The sequence below is a fragment of the Hetaerina americana genome, unplaced genomic scaffold, assembly GCF_022747635.1.
Source record: "Hetaerina americana unplaced genomic scaffold, ioHetAmer1.1.p SCAF_6, whole genome shotgun sequence".
Lineage (NCBI taxonomy): Eukaryota > Metazoa > Arthropoda > Insecta > Odonata > Calopterygidae > Hetaerina > Hetaerina americana.
The window spans coordinates 28,883,723-28,903,703 of record NW_027287205.1 but is presented as its reverse complement, the minus strand read 5'-3'; the positions used below and the strand labels follow the sequence as shown (position 1 = coordinate 28,903,703).

Below are 19,981 nucleotides of genomic sequence, written 5' to 3'. Positions count from 1 at the left end.
TCTCATTTGCATACAACTGACGCCGTTGACAAGCTGGCCGCGCATAGCGAGCGGGCGAGAGCAGAGTGGTGCGAGAAAGTTCAGAGAATGGCTGACACGGAGACGCCGACAAACTGGCCCTCGGCCAACGACCAAAGCCTTGTGGGCCGTCCGTTAACCGCTCGCTCCGAGGAGTGTGAGGGGGCGGAGAACACAATGGGAGCGTATCAGTTTCGTCATTTGTTTTCGATGGAATAGACGTGGTCAGCGATAGTAGATGGCGGGAGAATCGAATTGGTCAATATTTTACCCCATTCCAATCGAAGCCAACCCAAAGTACTGGCCAGGAAAAGGAAGCAGTTCGAACGCCGTTTGATGATCTGATCCATTTTTAATCGTATATTCATTTATGTAAATATATACACACACACAAATATGCTTAAAAATTATGCAAAAGTCTCACGGATGTGAATAATAATGTATATGAAGTTAGCACTAGCAAACAAAGACAAAAACACACAAAAAAGAAAAGAAACTCATCGGTACTCAAATTTTCGGTGGTGCCAGCAATCTTTTTTTTTGTTTGTCTAAGTTTTTGTCTTTGTACGCTAGTGCTAACTTTATATACATCATATGTGTGTGTATATATATATATATATATATATATATATATATATAATATACAAATATATATACATATATATATACACACACACACATATATATATATATATATATATATATATATATAATCCAGCCGTCTTCGTAAAAAGATACATCAGTTAGCACGTGATCATATCATCCGTCTGGTCAAAAGCTATTTGCAACGAACGATACCCTTTCAACCGCGATAATTATCTCATTTTATTAACTGATATTAAATGCTTGCATGATCGTAACTTGCGATATTTACCATGCACTGATTATCGCAAACGAATGCAAATACTCTCAAAGAAACAAACTTGACCAGATCATTAAAATATTTTTTAAATTTCGATCGGAGCATTAAAAATAAATGTTCGCGCCAGAAGTTCTACCAAGCCAGAATTTAATTACAACATTAACAAATAGAACCTTAATGCAGGCAACTTTCATTGAAGGAAAAAATACCGAAAGAATTTCAAAAAGGGATGGTATTTTAAGACATTAAAACAGGACCAATTTGTCCTCCTTAATTGTTGTTTGCCTTAATTAATTTACTAGATACCACTGCCTGATTCATTAATGTTTCTGACCTCATGCCATACGGTACCTCAATAAAATTTCAATGAATAATTTTCTACCATCATTACACTAAGAAGCATTTTGTATTTAATCCTCGGGAAATCATCTTACGTAAGTGTAGCTGAGGCAGTAATACTTCAATTTGGCCACTCTTTATAAAGGCTATGCCTCAATTAAAATAGTAATACACAAATGAACTGTCAACAAGGCAAGAAATTTACCTCATAATGAAACCCGTCACAAAGTCGCATGACCTGAAAAGGGAATGTAAATATCTGAAGTCTGGTGCTCGGCAACCGGCTCCCGCTGTTCCCGCCCGTTATCTTCCCTTCTCCCCACAGGTGGCATATACTTCATGATTTCACGGGCCTTGGGACCCGAGTTCGGAGCCGCCGTGGGACTGATCTACTCGCTGGCCTGCGCCGTCGGCACGGCCATGCACACCGTGGGCTTCGCCGAGTCCGTCGGCGACCTCCTGAGGTCCCTGGGCACACAGATAGTGGACGGGGCCAAGAACGACATCCGAATTGTCGGTGTGTCGGCCGTCATTATCATGCTCTGCATCTGCCTCATCGGTATGAGTTGGGAGGCCAAGGTGAGTGGTAGAAAGGAAGCTGTATGTGTGATGACCAGCTACAGAAGGAATACCAAGTGGTCATGTCGGGTAAAGTAGCTGGATGGTCACTTTATGATTCCATTAAGCCTCGAAATTCTTCTCACATCAAATTTTCGTACCAATAAATATTAATAGCGGTCTCCAACGCGATCATTCTTATACCGAGAGTTGTAGGTTCAAATTCCGCTTATAAACCGTGCAAAAATTCACAATATTCAAGTTTGGTGCGCCAAATTGAACATAAACAACAAGAAAATACAAATTCGTATTACGATATTTTTATCATCAGTTAATCTTAATTAAATTAAATAAATTATAATGGATTGACGTCTAACAGTATTTGTGTCAGCCACGACTGACGTTCATCAGACGTTGATATACATGTAGGCACGTACTCGTACAACTAACCGTTAAAGTCCATAGAGACATGTAACTCATAAACGACAACATACATAAGACCATAAAGTGTCACGTCATGTTATACAAACACTGGTGTCTTCGAATTGGAAATATTCATTTTAATAAGCCCTTGGAAAAATAAAAAGACAAATTGCAGCTGTATAACATACATATACTCGTAATGCCAAATAAAATGTTGTAAATTAGCACTTGAAAATTAAATTAAAATTTTTATTTCTCAGGAAGGAGTAAGAAAAATCACTAAAATGCATGTTTGGAATTTCCTGTTCTCTTCCTCCTGGTTGAAATTGTTGGTATTTTTGTGAAAATACATAAACTTTATTTATCACCTATATTTTCGGGATTAGCTGCGGTACTATTTAAAAATATCTCACGGTTTTTTTTCTCTTACTGAGAGTATCATCAGGAGAATTCTCCCAATGCCACTCCCAGTCAGAAGAGTAAACGCTAGATAATCGCATTTCTTCTCAATTGTGCAAATCAAGAGATGAAGGGAACTCCGGATCCTCCCCTTTTAGAATATATTTATTCCATACGGCAAAGTATACCCCAGTTAGGAACAGAAAAGAACGATTTTACGGGCTACTTTTGAAAATTTGGTGGACACGAGCCAAAGCGGGCTTAATTTCACTTGCCTATGAAGTGCTTTAGAAGAAGAGCAATGCATCAAGAACATTACAATAATTAAGCTAAGTAAAGCAGCTTTTACATAGAGGCGGGGATGATCAAAAGGAGCGTATATGTAGACAAATTTAAAGAAACAAAAAAGGGAAAACTTGAACATTGAGTAGTATGTATAATAGTTAATTTGTCGTAGTTTTTTTATGGTTCAGTGCCTTGGTCATTGAAGCATGAGAATACGCGAAGATGGCAGGCCTTTGAGAAGAGGATGCAAATGGAAAAATGGGTAAGGAGGAAAAACAAACACTGAACTAATAGATATGATAGAGGAAGATTGGGAGAGATTCAAGGAAGACAGGAAAAGATGATGTAGGAAATGCCAAGAGGCAATGAGATGCTGAAGACGGTGATATATGGGAGAATTCTGGGAACGCGAGGTAGCAGGAGGAAAAAATAGGCATTTCGGATTTAGAGTTTAAGGCGGTAGAATATATGCATATCTAAATAATGAGCTACTGTAATATTTATAATGGAGTCTAAGGATATTTCATGTTTTCTTCATTGAGGGCTTAGGAGTACAGTAGTGTATTGTCTCAGGGCTCCTCTAGTACCTACCCTAACACGCGAGACCACTGTAAATAATAATGTAACTGACCTTAATTTCAACTAGTCCCGAATGATAATTGAAAGCAGCACAGGGATGAAAAATGTCTTTGAAAAAACGTTTAGGTTTTCAAGCGAAAATAAATAAAAATTTCGGTAAGAATTTAATTTTCAAGTTTATTGACATGGGCCATCCCGCTTTTTAGTCGCTTTCTGATCGTCTATTCCGTTCAATGCTCAGCTGGTGCCTTAATCCTATACTGCGGTGCCTCAGGGTTTTATTTATTCAATTAAAAACCATTCATAGATATCGACCCGAAGATCGGTTTGATATGTGACTATAGAATTCACCCTGCACTAACCCCAACGGCGTGCGAAAGTCACCCACCATGGTAGGGAGGCCAGATCCCTTCCCTGAATTGCCTATGGTTTCCCAGAAAGTCCTGGCTCCCGAAAAATGACACAGCTTAGGTGAAGCCGAGGGTTGCCCACAGAGGCGTGCCCGGGAATTGAACCCGAACCCTCCGCTCAGTAGTCTAACGCTCTACTCCTGGACTGTTAGGTCCCATAACTTACTTAATTCCCTATGTTGTTATTCCGGAATAGCACCGGTTACTTCGCTCATTTAAGTGACGATTGGACACCGCATTTTCAACCCTCCCTCTTTTGCGTTCTGTCCTACGACGCGCCATTCCAGTGAAAAGTAACCTTCCGCTCTGCCCGACGGTGCTTTCTCCGGGTGGATGATCGGGGCACAATGCGGGGCTGCGGAGGAGGCAAGCGGGGGGAAGCACGCCATAACCTGTTCCTATCCTCACCCGCACGCGAAGTGACTCCCACCTGCTTCAAACGATCGCCACTCTTTGCCGCTCGGTGACTGCGAGATGAGGAGCAGAAGAGATCGCGCGTGACACCTTTCGGATATCCGAGGAAGTCACGAACGAGCTTACCGCCGACGTGCGGCTGGTTACCACCGACGCATTTACGCATTACGTTGACAGGTTATTTGCTCCTTCAGGCTTCCGGTGGGATAGCTGCTCTCAACTCTGATCGCTAAGCTCCACAGGTTGTGCCATTTAGGCCGTTAAATTTATATCAATGGCGTTTCACTTCGAAAGAATTACGGCGAAACATGAGAGTTAACACAAGGGTGGAATAAATTATTGTTTCTGTGAAATGAGAGTGAAGAAAATGATTATAACAGTTAAAAAGAAAATTTTCCCAAATATTAAACTTAATTATACTCATTACAGATGCTAATTGAATTAAGACGGAAAGGTAAACAAACGAAGTCCTAGGCATGGTAATGGAGGAGGGAAGGATGTTGATAGAAATTCGAAGAAGGCAGCACAATTTCATGCGAGAGGTAGTGAAATGCAATGGGATGGAGAAGACGGTAATACAAGTGAGAATGCTGGGAAAGCGAGTTAGAGGGAGTGCAAGAATAGGTATTATGGGTATAATTAAGGAAATAATTAAGTATATAGCCCTAAAGAATGAGTTGTTGTAATATGTACGTAGTACAGGGTAAGCAAATATAATCATGTTAGTCGCTGCTCTGGAGTACAATAGTTTGTAGCACCAGGATCCATTAAAAGCGTACCTTAAGTCGGTACATTACTGCCAATGCACAAATTCACTTCAAAAGAGTGAAGAGGTCAAGAATATACGAGGCATTGGATAAGATATTGGATAGGTATTGGATAAGATAGGATAATATAAGGTATTGGATCCAATATTATTTGTATATTAGATAAATGGAATCGAAGTGTTTGGTTTACAGTTCCTTGCGATTTTATTTTAATGAATATTTTCGGAAAAATCCTAAGTCGTATCTTTTACCATCTTATTATCATGAAATCGTCACATGCTCTGACTTACAGAGACTTGGTGTTGATCTCATGACTGTGCTCACCGCTTCCGTTTGGTGTTCTGCAATTTTAAATATTACAAATCCGGTTTAATAACATTTTTCTATTTCGCGGCAATGTAAAACGGTTAATATAACACCTTCACTGACCCTTGAATGTGGACCATTTTGCAGGCCCAAATGGGACTTCTGGTGATACTACTCATTGCCATCGCGGACTTCATCATCGGAGCTTTCGTCGGACCGACCAACGAAGAGGAAGTCGCCAAAGGTTTCATCGGCTTAAATGGTAATTTTACTCTCTTTGCTATCTTGCCTTTTCGCCAACACAGGCAAAACTGGTCACTCGTATGCATATCCATTTCACATTCAAACCTTTCACTCTTAACTCAAAGAGTCTTATTAGTATTCATTAAATGTGCATGTTTGGAACATAAAAGACCAGTGGCAAATGGCGTTTACTGCATCGACAGAAACCAGTGACGTGTGGATTGCCAAGGATTTTAATATTTAAAGGAAAGTGGGGCTGGATAAATGCAGGCCAAACTAGTTATTGTTGATCGACCAGTCATTTTACAATATTTTTCATGCAATGACATTCATTTTGAAGAGTAATGTCGACTTCGAGAATGCTGTTATACATTCCACCCCGGTAATTTAATAGAGGTAATTGTTTTCAGATCCCACGGAGGTGTCCAGATTGTAAATATGACTTCAAAATAATGTTTATCAAGTCCATTTCACACGTTTCTAAATTGGAAAAATCTTGGTAATTTTTTTAAAATACGTATATTGTGGGCAAGAAGTTCAAAAATTGTTGTGGCCACATTTCAGGTATCCTAAAGAAACGTTAAAAATTCTACCTCATTCTCTGTTTCATTGATTAAGTCTCTTATACCACTTATGATTTCCACAAATTAGCAAAAAGAGAATTAATCATAGCCCATATTCAAGCGTGCAAACGTTTCCAATCTGGAAGCGTTTGCATCGGTCATGGTTACCTCCATTTAAGGCCATAGGCAAATGGCTAGGTTTCATCTCAGACGGCACATCCAATCAGACCGTATACATCTTCACCGTGATGCAGCTAGACGCGGCAACACACAGCGCGCGGGTGGTCGTCCTTCTTTCCTGACGCTTCCGCAAGCACGATAACGTTGTGTGTCGGTGAAGAATCCTAGTGCGGCAACGACACGTTAATTTGGGTGCGCGAAAACGTAGCTTCATGGTAGATAAAAGCATCTGCTTCTGGTATTTGTAGAGGGTCGTCAACTGGCTTAAGAGATTGGTCCAGGTTTAAAACTGTGGGGAAAGGGTGACGTTGCTAGCTAGAAGAAGAGTAAGCTACTCGCATGGAAGTGTCAAAGACTCTCCCAGCTAGAGAATTCACTTAAGCTCAGTACTGCTTCGGAACTAACATTTTCTCCATGAAGTACATAGAAGAGGCTTAAAATCTCCCACAAGTCTTGCACTTGGTCGTGCTCCTTCATCATAACGCCAAGAAGTGCGCCAAATATTAAATTCCAGTCTACGGCAGTAATCTCAATAGCGTATGTGAAAGTATTTTCATGTCGCAAGTGTATGCTTGCTAAAAACAAATTTAAAAACATGCTCGAAGTTTGCTCCAATTTCTAAGAGATTTCCTATAAAAAACGGTGAAGGTAATCACAAGAAAACTCAAACGTCCGCTAAGAGTTTAAGCCTTGTTATTTTAAGGGAAAATATAGATTGGATTTGAATGATAAATATCACTCCCAATCACTATATAATCCTCAAAATGAATATCTGAAAAGTTTAAATTAGAATTAAAATGTCACCGATTTTCCTATCGTCTGTACTTCAACCGACTGTAACTATTTCTCCTAGAAGCCGAACGTTAACTACGCTGCTTCTCTCCTGATTAACTGTAGGAACTCTTTTGTTCTAGGTTCTATTTTAAATTGTGCTTGTAGAAGATATTTTGTGCCTTTTAAATATTTACTTCAGTTCCTATTACATACATTTATAATTACTTTCCAGCTACTTTACTAGCGCACAACTTTTGGTCAGATTACCGGGAGACAGACGGACAGATGCAGTCCTTCTTCTCCATATTCTCCATTTTTTTCCCATCCGCAACGGGCATCCTCGCCGGCGCCAACATCTCCGGTGACCTCAAGGTAAATATTTACCGTGAAGTATTGTCCTGGTCCATCGTACTCTAACCTAATTCTTTAATTGATCAAGTGAAAAGGCACTAGGTACCAAAATAATTTCTCTAAAAATTAATAAATTTATTTTGAACTTCATGCATATATATTTCAAGCGTTTATTTAAACTTGACTGCACTGCCAGCTACATTCCAAAACTCTACTAATCTCATTTAATTTGTTTTGGAACAATATTAAAAATAGATCTAATTACTATCTTCCATGTTATATTGATATAAGAAAAAATAAAGAGCTTTGAAAAGCTTCATCGGAGACGCATTGACGATTCCCATTCCAACATCCGTTCACTTATTTAAAAATTTTCCCACTTCTCAACGAAAATAGGACTTCCTCAACACACCACCTTCTGGTAAAAACCCAATTTCTCAGCGTTTATTTTAATTGAGAGATTGAGATTGACGAAACGATTTTATCCATCCAATTACGAGTATTCCCATTACTCATCACAGGCCATAAGACTATATGGGAGATCAAACTAAGTATGATTTACAGTGAAAAATAGGAGTGAGAAATCACGCTGAGTGACACAAGAAGAAATGTTTTACTTGATCATTGGTATTCTATCTTATGGTAGGATTAGATTGTTTTAGACTGAGCATCTCTACATTTCTTAATTTCGTTCAACAAAACAGTGTGACGCCCCAAAGTAACAATTAATCCTTCTTCAAATCCGCAATTTACTTTCTGCTCCTCGTTTAGTGCAATATAGTTATCCTTTTCATACCTATTCCTCACCAGCTAAATATCCCTCCCTCTATCAAGGTCTCCAGATTTCCATCGCCTATAAAACTGCTATACATCCACATTTTCTGCCTCCTTTAGATTTCTCCCTCTTTCCTCCCCCTCCATGCCTTGTCCTTCTTCGTTTGTTTTCCTTTCCGTTCATTTTACCCTTTCCAGTCTGGTTCTAACACACATCTCAAAAGCCTCCAATCTACGCCTAACATCTTGGATCATTGATCATGTTTCCGCGCCGTAAATAAACTTCATTCCATGCAATATTTTTAACGATTCTCTTCTTAACCTCCTTAATCAACGTTCCTGTCATCAACCCTCAACCTTCTTGTGAAAGATTCTTTGCCTAAACGAATGCTTCTCCTTTTATCCCTACTACTTTGAACAACATTGTCCAAAATAGTTCAAGGAGAAGTAAACTGATTCCACTGCTCTGAAATAAATATATTTAAAAGATATTGACTGGTTTATGAATTATAATCAGAACTTGGTCCTGATATTTCAACGGATTTTTCGATGGGTAAGCGAGTTCCCACCCCACCGTTGTCTTGCGGTGATAAAACGTAGTAAATTTTGAAAAATCTTCTTAAAAAACCTTAACACTTCAAACCAATAATGAAATAAGGACAATTTGCACTTTTCCACAGTTTATTTAACGTACGACGCGTTTCAACTCACAGAGTCATCATCAGGTACAAGATGATGACTCAGTGAGTTGAAACGCGTCGTACGTTAAATAAACTGTGGAAAAGTGCAAATTGTCCTTATTTCATTATGATGAACTTCCACGACCTCAAGCCTGAATCTGTTGAACTTACTTCAAACCAATGTTTTATTTAATAACCTGTCACATTACACCAGTTCATATATAACACTCTTTCCATTTCCTTTCATGCCGTTCAAGATATGTTTTATTTTTCTATTGTTACCTCATTTTCTTTACATTACCCCTTAAACCACAGCCGGATAATTGACTTCATGCTTCACAGTCACAATCTACTTCTTCAGCCTTCATTCAATTCCTCACTACAATCCCATCTCTCCCCTTACCACGTCTATCACTTATTTAACTTGCCTTTACATCCGGTTTAACTTTCCGTTATCCTACATCACATCTCCAAAACCGGAACCATATTCTTTATTTGTGATCCAAGTTTTAACTGATTTTTTATTTACGATATTTTTATGCTCCTCATAATCAACTCATTCCCGGTTGGACATACTTTCGTTTCTAACGCCTTTCTTCTTCTAACATTATGACCAATGTCCCTATTTTCGGGTAAAATTCTTCCCAAAAAAAGAGAAGAGTTTTACTTGTTGGAATAAGTTATTCATACATTGAGGTTTAGGTAGGATCACGAATTTATCGCAGCGGAGTCCTCTAGAATAGAATTTCCCACAGTAGTGTTGTGTATAGCGAGGCATGCTTTAGCCGAAGGGGCGAAAGCGTTCCCACGATCTAAATGGAGAGCCTGCAATGGCCTACAGTACTGACTGAAGTGACACGAATTCCAAACGTCCCGAATCTTGTGTCGTGGGCGCGGTCACATTCTGAAAGACATTCATGATGTCGGTTAAGATTAAAAAATGCCTTCTGTAATTTCGTAATCCAACAATTCCGAATTCCACCACAGGCTAAACCAAGCTCTTTCTCCGAGGATTTTTTTCTCAAAGTTATCTGAGTAATTACTTTTTAAAAGAATTAGTAAAAAATATTGCGATAAAATGAATATTTTTCTGTCAACTGATATAAACATGGCCCACTTGCTAAAACATTCAAGTGGGTACGACGTGATATAACAAAATTATAAGCGTGTAAATCCGGCGCAACAGATTTCAAGTTTCTAAAATGGTATCCTATTACAAAAAAATAGTTAAATTTTGAGAAAAATCAAAAATCTTTTCAAATTACAAAAGAAAACGCAAAAAGTAACGTATTATTACATCGCCTTCCGGTAAATACTACCTTGATCAAAAAGTTCCCGGAATAACCACCGTGTGGCGCTCCCATCGTTCCGGGGGATCGAGATGGTGCGGGGGCTAACGTACTGGCTTCCCACCCTGAGGGCGCGGGTTCAAATCCCGGCGGTGTTGAATATTTTTCAGAGGTATCTCGATCCCTACTTGAGGTGCTTTGTGGAGGGCACTTTGAGTGAGTACGCCGTCCGTCGGATGGGACGTTAAACTGTGGACCCCTTGGCGCCTTTCGTAAAGAGTAGGCTAATGCCGACGCCGGGTTTCTCTCCACCCTGCATCCTTTCCTATCCATCCCCTATGGCGCAAATGACCTTAGCTGTCGGTCGCCTCCCCTCAAAACTACTACTATCCCATCGTTCCGATTTGAGTTCTGTTTTTTTTGTTAAATTGGTACATCTGTTGTTGATATTCCCTTTAAATCTTAGTGTCATAACTTGCCATTTGCAAAAGTTACGTAGCCAAGAGTACATCTATCTCTGTGTGTGTTGGCGATTTTTTACAATTTCAGAAATGGATTTAAATTTGCAACAACGAACTTGTATTAAATTTTGCGTAAAAAACGGATTTAGTGGCGCACGGACGTTGGAAATGTTGGAAAAGTGTTTCGGCAACGATTCTCTAAAAAAAACGGTCGTTTACCAGTGGCACGAGCGGTTCAGAAGTGGTCGTGAGTCAATCGAAGATGATGAACGCAGTGGCAGACCATCGACATCGAAAGTCGGTGAAAAAATTGATAAAGTAAAAGAAATGTTGGTCAATAACCGCAAATTAACCATCAGAGAAATAGCGGAGGACTTGAACATTGCCTATGGATCCGCCCAAGACATTGTGGTTAATGATTTGGGTTTCCGTCGTGTAGCAGCAAAGTTGGTGCCAAAAGACCTCAATTTCATGCAAAAAAGAGACCGTGTTGACGTCGCAAAAGACATGATTTGCGAGGCTGAATCCGATCCCACATTCATCAAAAGGATCATTACTGGAGACGAGACGTGGGTTTATGAGTACGACACGCAATCCAGACATCAGGCAAGTGAATGGCGTTCACCAAATGAGCCGAGACCAAAAAAACCACGTCGTTTTCAGTCAAAAAAGAAGGCAATGCTGACGGTTTTCATGGATTACAACGGTGTAGTGCATCATGAATTTTTGCCAGAAGGCCAGACAGTAAACAAAGAGTATTATTTGGGCGTTATGAGACGTTTGCGTGAAGCAATTCGCCGAAAGAGACCAGAAATGTGGGCAGAAAACTCGTGGATTTTGCACCATGATAACGCACCGTCGCACAGTGCTATCATTATTCGTAATTTTTTGACGAAAAATGCAACAAATACCATCCAACAGCCACCGAATTCACCTGATTTGGCTCCCTGTGACTTCTTTCTGTTCAATCGAGTTAAAAAACCATTACGGGGAACGCGTTTTAGCAGCCGAGAGGAAGTAATGGAAAAATCGCAGGAAGCACTGATGGACATACCGAAAACCGAATATAAAAAATGTTTCGAGGATTGGATCAAGCGCTGGCATAAGTGTGTTGCAGTCGATGGGGATTACTTTGAAGGGGACAATAGAGATTTAGATGAATAAACTTGTATTTTTAATTTTCTGAATAAATTCCGGGAAATTTTTGATCAAGGTAGTATTTCAATTTCCTTACATCCAATTTATTTGCGAAATTAATTGATCGGCTGCTTTATCGAGACTCTTTCCCAACTATTATTACTCATTATGGGTCATCAAGTTAATAACTATGGCATCAATTACTCCACGGGTGGAAAAAACCACGACCGGGAGTGAAAAATTACACTTTGAAGGTCAGAAAAAAAAGATACTTTACTAAATATTTCAATGTTTAATGAATTGGAACCGGTGTGATACTTTAATAATCCTATGTAGTAAACTTTACTTCATTAAAATCGACGCCCTCATTTTGAAGATAATGATTTCTCTAACTCTTAAGAGAGCCGAATCTTTTGCAGAGATCTCGATCACTAACTCTGAGAAAGGACTTTCAATCACAGAACAACGCCGCTAGCATAAGCAGCTGTCGACGGGGTGTGACTTGGAACTCGAGGCACGCCTGGCTAAAACGACGGGCGTCCCAAATGCGACGAACTCGATGACCTTGCGGGCTACCTTTAAGTCAACGGAGATTTTGTAAGATCCTCGTTGAAGAGCGGAATGCCGAAGTCTCCCCGACTTATTCGATCGCACGTACTTCGGGTACACCCGCGTACTCTTCCGTTCCCCGGGAAACCGAAGGGATGGCGCGGAAAATTTATGCGCGAAACGTATTCTCGCGACGAGAGATGACAATAAACATCAACTTACCTCACGCGAGCCGACAGCAAAACCATTGCGTGCGACCGTGGAATAACGTAAACTCACAGAAGCAAAACAGCAATTTTGCGTGGCGTTTACGCCGAATCCCAACGAGTAATGATCATGGAAATAGTGGTTCACTAGCGTTTCTATTTTTATTTCTACCTACACGTAGCTCTCATTCGCCTATCTCCGACGCATGAATCTTTCACAAAAAATATCAATCGCAAAATATTCACCCACCACATATTCGCGTTATTCTGATCGTATCCGACATATCTCCTATGTTATTTTCACTGCAACAGTAGTCCTACTATTAAAGTGAACACCTGTCCATTGCTTAACTCAAGCCATCACTCAAGTTTCATGAGAATGAGACAGTATCTACCAAGACTGGGGCAGATATTTATGAAAACATAATTTAATTAATAGATTCTTGCGGCCGACAATTGGATTATAATTGGGTACAGGGTAGATTTATTATTCTCACAGGTAGCTTAAATGCTCAAGGTTAAAGAATACCAAGTAGTTAAAGACTTCCATTGAAATTTTCCGTTAAACTTAATTTTGAATAATCAATATCAATATATTTTACCCCAACCCATAGTAAATATGGGTACGCGAGAAAGAAATATTATTTGCTGATCTATAGTTTCTTCCAGCAATTTATTTTCTTCGTTTGGTAATGTAATGTCATCATAGTTTTTTCTTTAAATTAAAACGTATGGATTTGGGTACAGATTCTCTCAGTCTTATCCCCGGCAACAATACAAACTGTTATAGCATTCCAGATAAACAAGGTAAAGTGTTTCCAGAATTAGATTCTCTATTTATACAACATATACCAACCATATTCTTACCATTTTATTTAGATATTCAAGCAATTAGCTTTCACTTTTAAGAGCCGTAAAGTCATGTAATCAACGCTGACATTTCAAGTAATATTTCCTCATTTATTTTTCATCTCAGACCCTCGTCATTAGGCCCTGTCAATGCATCACCAATTCTTCCCCCCACTACTTCCCTAACAGTTTCTCCTACTGGCTCTTATTCGGTCTGCTATGGAAGTGTATTGGACAGATGTTAGCCACAAAACAGGGATATGAAAGTCAAGAAGGTAAGTAATCTTGGTAGTGAAACATATAAGAGGCAGCTTAAAAGTTAACCATCAACACATAAAAAGAAGTGAGGAATTTCGATCCTAAAAATGTCTACTTACGTATTGCGTTTGCCAGAGAAACTAAAATATAACGATGCAAATAAGCTCACTTAATTTTAAGCGTGCTCCACTATGTAAAAATCTAATTTATTTTCAGCCCCTACATATTTTAGACAAAAATATTTTTATATAATATTCGGGCTTTTCAGCTTTCTTATTCTGTGAAGTTCAAGGATTTTCATTATTTTTAAACCCTTCTACAACTGAGTCCGCACTTCTCCACCAACCTTACAAGGTGTCTACCGGATGATGAAGATTTAAACGATGCGTAAAAGCTTACGTCTGGTATTGGGAGCATCTGAAGTATGTTTTCAACAAAATGTATTCTTCCCAGAGGCGTAGGCGTATGGTGGAAAGGGTTGAGGACGACGGTTGCTCCACAACCCTCTTGCTGGCCCTTTGTACATCGCCGAGAATATTTCTTCACATCGCTGACTTTTAACAAAGATTGGGAAATGAATGGGGTCAGATGTTTTGGCCTAGTCAGGTTGGGGATTTATTAGATTCTTTTAGTACCCTAGTATTGACTAATATGTTACGATGATGTTAAATTGCATTGATTAATTTACAACTATAGTATTGCATTTCAATTATTAATCTTCCTTTTGAAAATATTCTGACTGAACGATTTTTAAGGTTGACAATATTTATTTGAACTACAGTACTTATCCTTAAAAATTGATATTATCAGTAACCAGTAATTAAAAATTGACTTCAGTTAAATTAGTTATATCTAGGTGCCAACGAAGAACTTTTAACAAGGTATACATAGTTCTATGACGCTGTTGCTGATAGAATTCACTTCTTACTTGAATTAAATAGGATCCGTTTGATTGGCCTCTCCTCCCCACCACGATCCTATTACCCTGGTTACGCTGCTAACACATCCCGTTCCCTCGAACCCCAAATTCGCATTATTGTACTGGATTGCCACCTTACGGGTACGGGTTGAAATCTCGATAGTTGAAGAATTTTTAGAGGTATACCAATTCCAACTTGGGGTTTTCATGAGAGCACTTCGAGTTTTTAGTCAATCGGATTGGACGTTAAATTGTGTGACCCCATAGCGTCTTTCGTTAAGAATAGGCTGATTTTGACCAACTTTTTCTCCCCCCTCCGACCATTTCCCTACAGCCCCGTCTCTGCCGATCCGCCTACTTATCCCTAATGACTAATATGAACTAGGCTGCCGGTCGCTAGCTGTGATGACTATGAATTCTGCAAACCAAATTACTGATTCATACACCTCACCCAAGTAATGGTTTGGATTAATCCTCACGGCTAGGAGCCAACTTCCTTCCGTTTGCAGTTTCCTTCCCTAACCTAATGCTTATCTCAATTCTGCTTGGATATGTGTGAGTGTATGATATAAGAGTTTAAAAGATTGCGTCACTCATCCTCCTCCTTTTTTCTTTCAAGGACCCGTCGTCGGCCATTCCCAAGGGCACCCTCCTGGCCATCTTAGTTACCACCATCTCCTATTTGGTGTTCATAGTGCTGGCGGGCGCCTCGGTGCTCAGGGACGCCACGGGGAACGCCACCGAGATCACTGGCTGGGCCTTCGCCAACTGCACGGGCGCGCATTGCCAATGGGGCCTGCACAACAGCTTCCAGGTGAGACTAGACCACCATCAGACTTGACTCGTCCAAAGTGAATGCAGGGCAATTAACAAGATTAGCGACGTGCTACACTCATGGAAAAGATTTTTTACCGCACAGAACCAAATCAAAGTAAGAGAGTGAGACTTTTCCCTTTCTGAAAGTTCAAAGATACTGAGTAAGGAAATCGGTTATTTCTGACCGTATGGTACCACTGCGTTGACGTCGAGAGTGAACACGAGGGAATCGCCACCATTTTTTTCGAGACAACTTCCTTTTTTATGACGGAATTCCATACAAATACACTGCCTCCGTAAAGAGTCATTAGTTTAATTAGCACTGATCAGAAAAAGACCAAATTTTAAACTTTTACGTCGACTTTTTAGAGTGAAAATAACAAAAAGGGTAACCGCAAAAGCTTGAGGTGGTGGAGGATAATCTTCCTTTACGGGAATCGAACCGGAAACCATTGGGTTGGAATTCGATGGCGAAGTCCCACCAACACCTTTGCCGGTGTAAATTAAATTAGGCATCATCTGTAACAATTTAGACACGTGAGGAATTTATACCATCGTCGTTGATGTCTCCAGCAGAGAGAGACACCCTACAAGTGATTTCTATAACTGCAAAGTCTAATATACATGCTTTGATTTCCCAAATGAACATAGCAGTGTAACTATGTAGGTCACAGGTTCACCGTAAGCCGTAAATTGCATCACGGAGATGCATTATTTTTCAGGAATGGAAAAAAATTTCTACACAACGATTCTAAAAGCTTATTAAATATCTTCCTCGACTCGCCCCAATTTAGGAGTTAATTGGTGGGATATGAATATTTAATGACCAAATAATTGCAATTTCATACTATTTAACGACTTCATTTCCCACGAGGCGTCTCTTTACTACATCTTCCTGTGGAAATGATACAGATGACCTGAAGATGATTAGGTGCTACGAAAACTGGCCGGCTGAATTAACTGGTTGAAAGTTGCAGCTATTTGGTCATTTAAATGAAGATCCTCATATCTGGCAGTGTAAAGTTAACCGGCCAACGTCACTTCTTCTAAAACTTCGGCTAGCAAACTCTTAACACAGAAACACTTTGAGCATCATTTCCAAAATTCAGCAATATAATCTACAAATTTAACAATTCGCATTCTAAAGGGCAAGCCAGTCGAACGTTGTTGCAGTCCAAAATATTACGAGATGCTCTAAAACATTATAAAATGCGGTACTAGGAAGGATTATTAGTGGAATAGGCTAGGAAAGCCAGTTTTATTCAATCCAGCAGCTATCAATTTAAATATCTTTAATACCGGGAGTTTTCTTTGTTTTTATTAAAACCTCATCGCGCAAAAAAATCTTAAATAATTGACAAATCCAAAATAAAACTCTTTCATACTTGTCATGAAATTATCCTTTTTGTTTGTTCAGCTACAATACATATCTCCATGCAATAAAAACTATCAGTCACATAATGATTTCTTCCTCTCTTAGCCAAGGATGTAAAAGAATAAATAAATGAATTGATTTAAAAAGTAGTTGGCTGATTCTATTCGTCCGATATTCAAATTATGGATTGGGTACCAAAGTCTAAAAAAATCAGCTAAGGTCAGGAGTAGGAATCCAAAATAGTTATACCATGCAGTCATTAAAATTTTTTAAGAGATTAAGAGTTGCGTCATCATGTTTGGTTTTCCACCGAGATGATCATGATTGATATACCTTGATCAAAAAGTTCCCGGAATAACCACCGTGTGGCGCTCCCATCGTTCCGATTTGAGTTCTGTTTTTTTTGTTAAATTGGTACATCTGTTGTTGATATTCCCTTTAAATCTTAGTGTCATAACTTGACATTTGCAAAAGTTACGTAGCCAAGAGTACATCTATCTCTGTGTGTGTTGGCGATTTTTTACAATTTCAGAAATGGATTTAAATTTGCAACAACGAACTTGTATTAAATTTTGCGTAAAAAACGGATTTAGTGGCGCACGGACGTTGGAAATGTTGGAAAAGTGTTTCGGCAACGATTCTCTAAAAAAAACGGTCGTTTACCAGTGGCACGAGCGGTTCAGAAGTGGTCGTGAGTCAATCGAAGATGATGAACGCAGTGGCAGACCATCGACATCGAAAGTCGGTGAAAAAATTGATAAAGTAAAAGAAATGTTGGTCAATAACCGCAAATTAACCATCAGAGAAATAGCGGAGGACTTGAACATTGCCTATGGATCCGCCCAAGACATTGTGGTTAATGATTTGGGTTTCCGTCGTGTAGCAGCAAAGTTGGTTCCAAAAGACCTCAATTTCATGCAAAAAAGAGACCGTGTTGACGTCGCAAAAGACATGATTTGCGAGGCTGAATCCGATCCCACATTCATCAAAAGGATCATTACTGGAGACGAGACGTGGGTTTATGAGTACGACACGCAATCCAGACATCAGGCAAGTGAATGGCGTTCACCAAATGAGCCGAGACCAAAAAAACCACGTCGTTTTCAGTCAAAAAAGAAGGCAATGCTGACGGTTTTCATGGATTACAACGGTGTAGTGCATCATGAATTTTTGCCAGAAGGCCAGACAGTAAACAAAGAGTATTATTTGGGCGTTATGAGACGTTTGCGTGAAGCAATTCGCCGAAAGAGACCAGAAATGTGGGCAGAAAACTCGTGGATTTTGCACCAATGATAACGCACCGTCGCACAGTGCTATCATTATTCGTAATTTTTTGACGAAAAATGCAACAAATACCATCCAACAGCCACCGAATTCACCTGATTTGGCTCCCTGTGACTTCTTTCTGTTCAATCGAGTTAAAAAACCATTACGGGGAACGCGTTTTAGCAGCCGAGAGGAAGTAATGGAAAAATCGCAGGAAGCACTGATGGACATACCGAAAACCGAATATAAAAAATGTTTCGAGGATTGGATCAAGCGCTGGCATAAGTGTGTTGCAGTCGATGGGGATTACTTTGAAGGGGACAATATAGATTAAGATGAATAAACTTGTATTTTTAATTTTCTGAATAAATTCCGGGAAATTTTTGATCAAGGTAGTATACAGCATTTATGTCATTCAACACGCATTTCCATTCATAGCGTTTTGAGGTGAAAAAACGCCAACGACATCATCATGGCAGAATAAGCTGTTATGAAGTCAGGTGACACTATTGGATATTTAGCGTCCTTTTCCTGGGATCATAATGCATTTTTTTTATTTGGGGTGAAACATAGTACGGGGCGAGGCAACATAACTTCCTTTTTTCAAACGCAAAACTCTTTCAAACAATGCATAACAACGATATCTAAGTATTTATGCTTTTTGAAGTAATTAATTGAAGTCTCGTCTGAGAATTAAGATCATAATTCAGTCTCCTGTTTCTATTAGAGAATTTCAACACATCCAAGCTCAACTCCAATCAACTCCATTGGAGCGAATTCACGCCGATGCATACATCAACCTGCTCTCTCGAACCCACGACCTAGTGTCCAGTAGTCCAATGGGGTTAACCAGTTAACCTCCTCCCACCCCAACTTGGCATAGTGATTATGACCTGACAAACGTAAAGGTCGCCACGGGTGGCAAAACATTATGTCGGCGCCGGTGAGGTGACGATTAAAGGAATTACAGTCCCACCTGACGCCATTAACAGACAATTACGTTTCCGTCCTATTATGAAGTCGAGTCTTCACAACTATTGCGCAAGGGGTCGCAGGTTTCCAGCTGATGGGGCACACCAAGCAGCCAGTGGCTCTCTCACAAATGAACGTAATTGACTTATCACCACGAAGTGTGCATCGAAAAGTTCAGAAGCCTTAGAATAAATCTTTTGAGTATAGTATAATATTTGAGAGAACCAAAGTTGTGCAGGTTATAGTATCTCCTCATACACGCGATTGAAAACTCCAGAAGAATTAGCGTTCGGGTTTTTTCTTAATATTCATTACGATGATTATATGTCATAATACGTAATAGAATCCTTGAATGAATCCCAATTAATATTCATGCGTAGTATCCCAAGGGTACATTTCCTATCTAATGTCCAGGTATTATGCCTCGTTAGTTAAATACAAATTTTCATCGTGTCCTCTTAAAAATCTCTCTTGCTAACAATATTTTTCCCAAACAAACTAAATAATATACACGAGATAACGCTGTTTTTCATAGGGCTTCAAATGTACATACAGTTGTATTCTCCCGAAGTTCTCTTTCAGAAGATTATAGTAACTACCCAACCTACTCTTATCTATTACGTCTCTCGTTAACCTACTTGACTGGTACCCTTCCTGATACTTTTCATTAAAAAAAATCTTCTAGCCGTCTTTCACGTACGAGTTCAGAGAGCAGAAGCGCAATTCAGTTAAATATCGAGATATACAAATACGTATTTAAAATACAAGGGTAGTTTTTTCTTTCAGTTGCTTCTCCGAGAATTTGAATCTTATTCTAGCCTGCAAGCTTGCATAAAAAAATACTTGCTTTTGACGATGCCTCCATCCATAAGGAATTCGTAAAGGAAGTTAAAGTGATCAAAACCGAAGGTTTCTATCATACTGTGACTAAATAGTAACATTTTCAAGCTCAAATGAGA

The 19,981-nt window shown here is 39.4% G+C and overlaps 1 protein-coding gene across 1 annotated transcript in view; it reads left to right on the top strand.

Annotated features, from left to right (window-relative positions):
• LOC139695292 (bumetanide-sensitive sodium-(potassium)-chloride cotransporter-like) overlaps positions 1-19,981 on the top strand; it is an 83,057-nt gene that overhangs the window by 41,482 nt on the left and 21,594 nt on the right. Inside the window, exons 5-8 of the mRNA XM_071593990.1 lie at positions 1,545-1,798; positions 5,508-5,622; positions 7,353-7,492; positions 15,213-15,407. Of these exons, the coding sequence (XP_071450091.1) occupies positions 1,545-1,798; positions 5,508-5,622; positions 7,353-7,492; positions 15,213-15,407 (704 nt within the window). The remainder of the gene's footprint in view (positions 1-1,544; positions 1,799-5,507; positions 5,623-7,352; positions 7,493-15,212; positions 15,408-19,981) is intronic.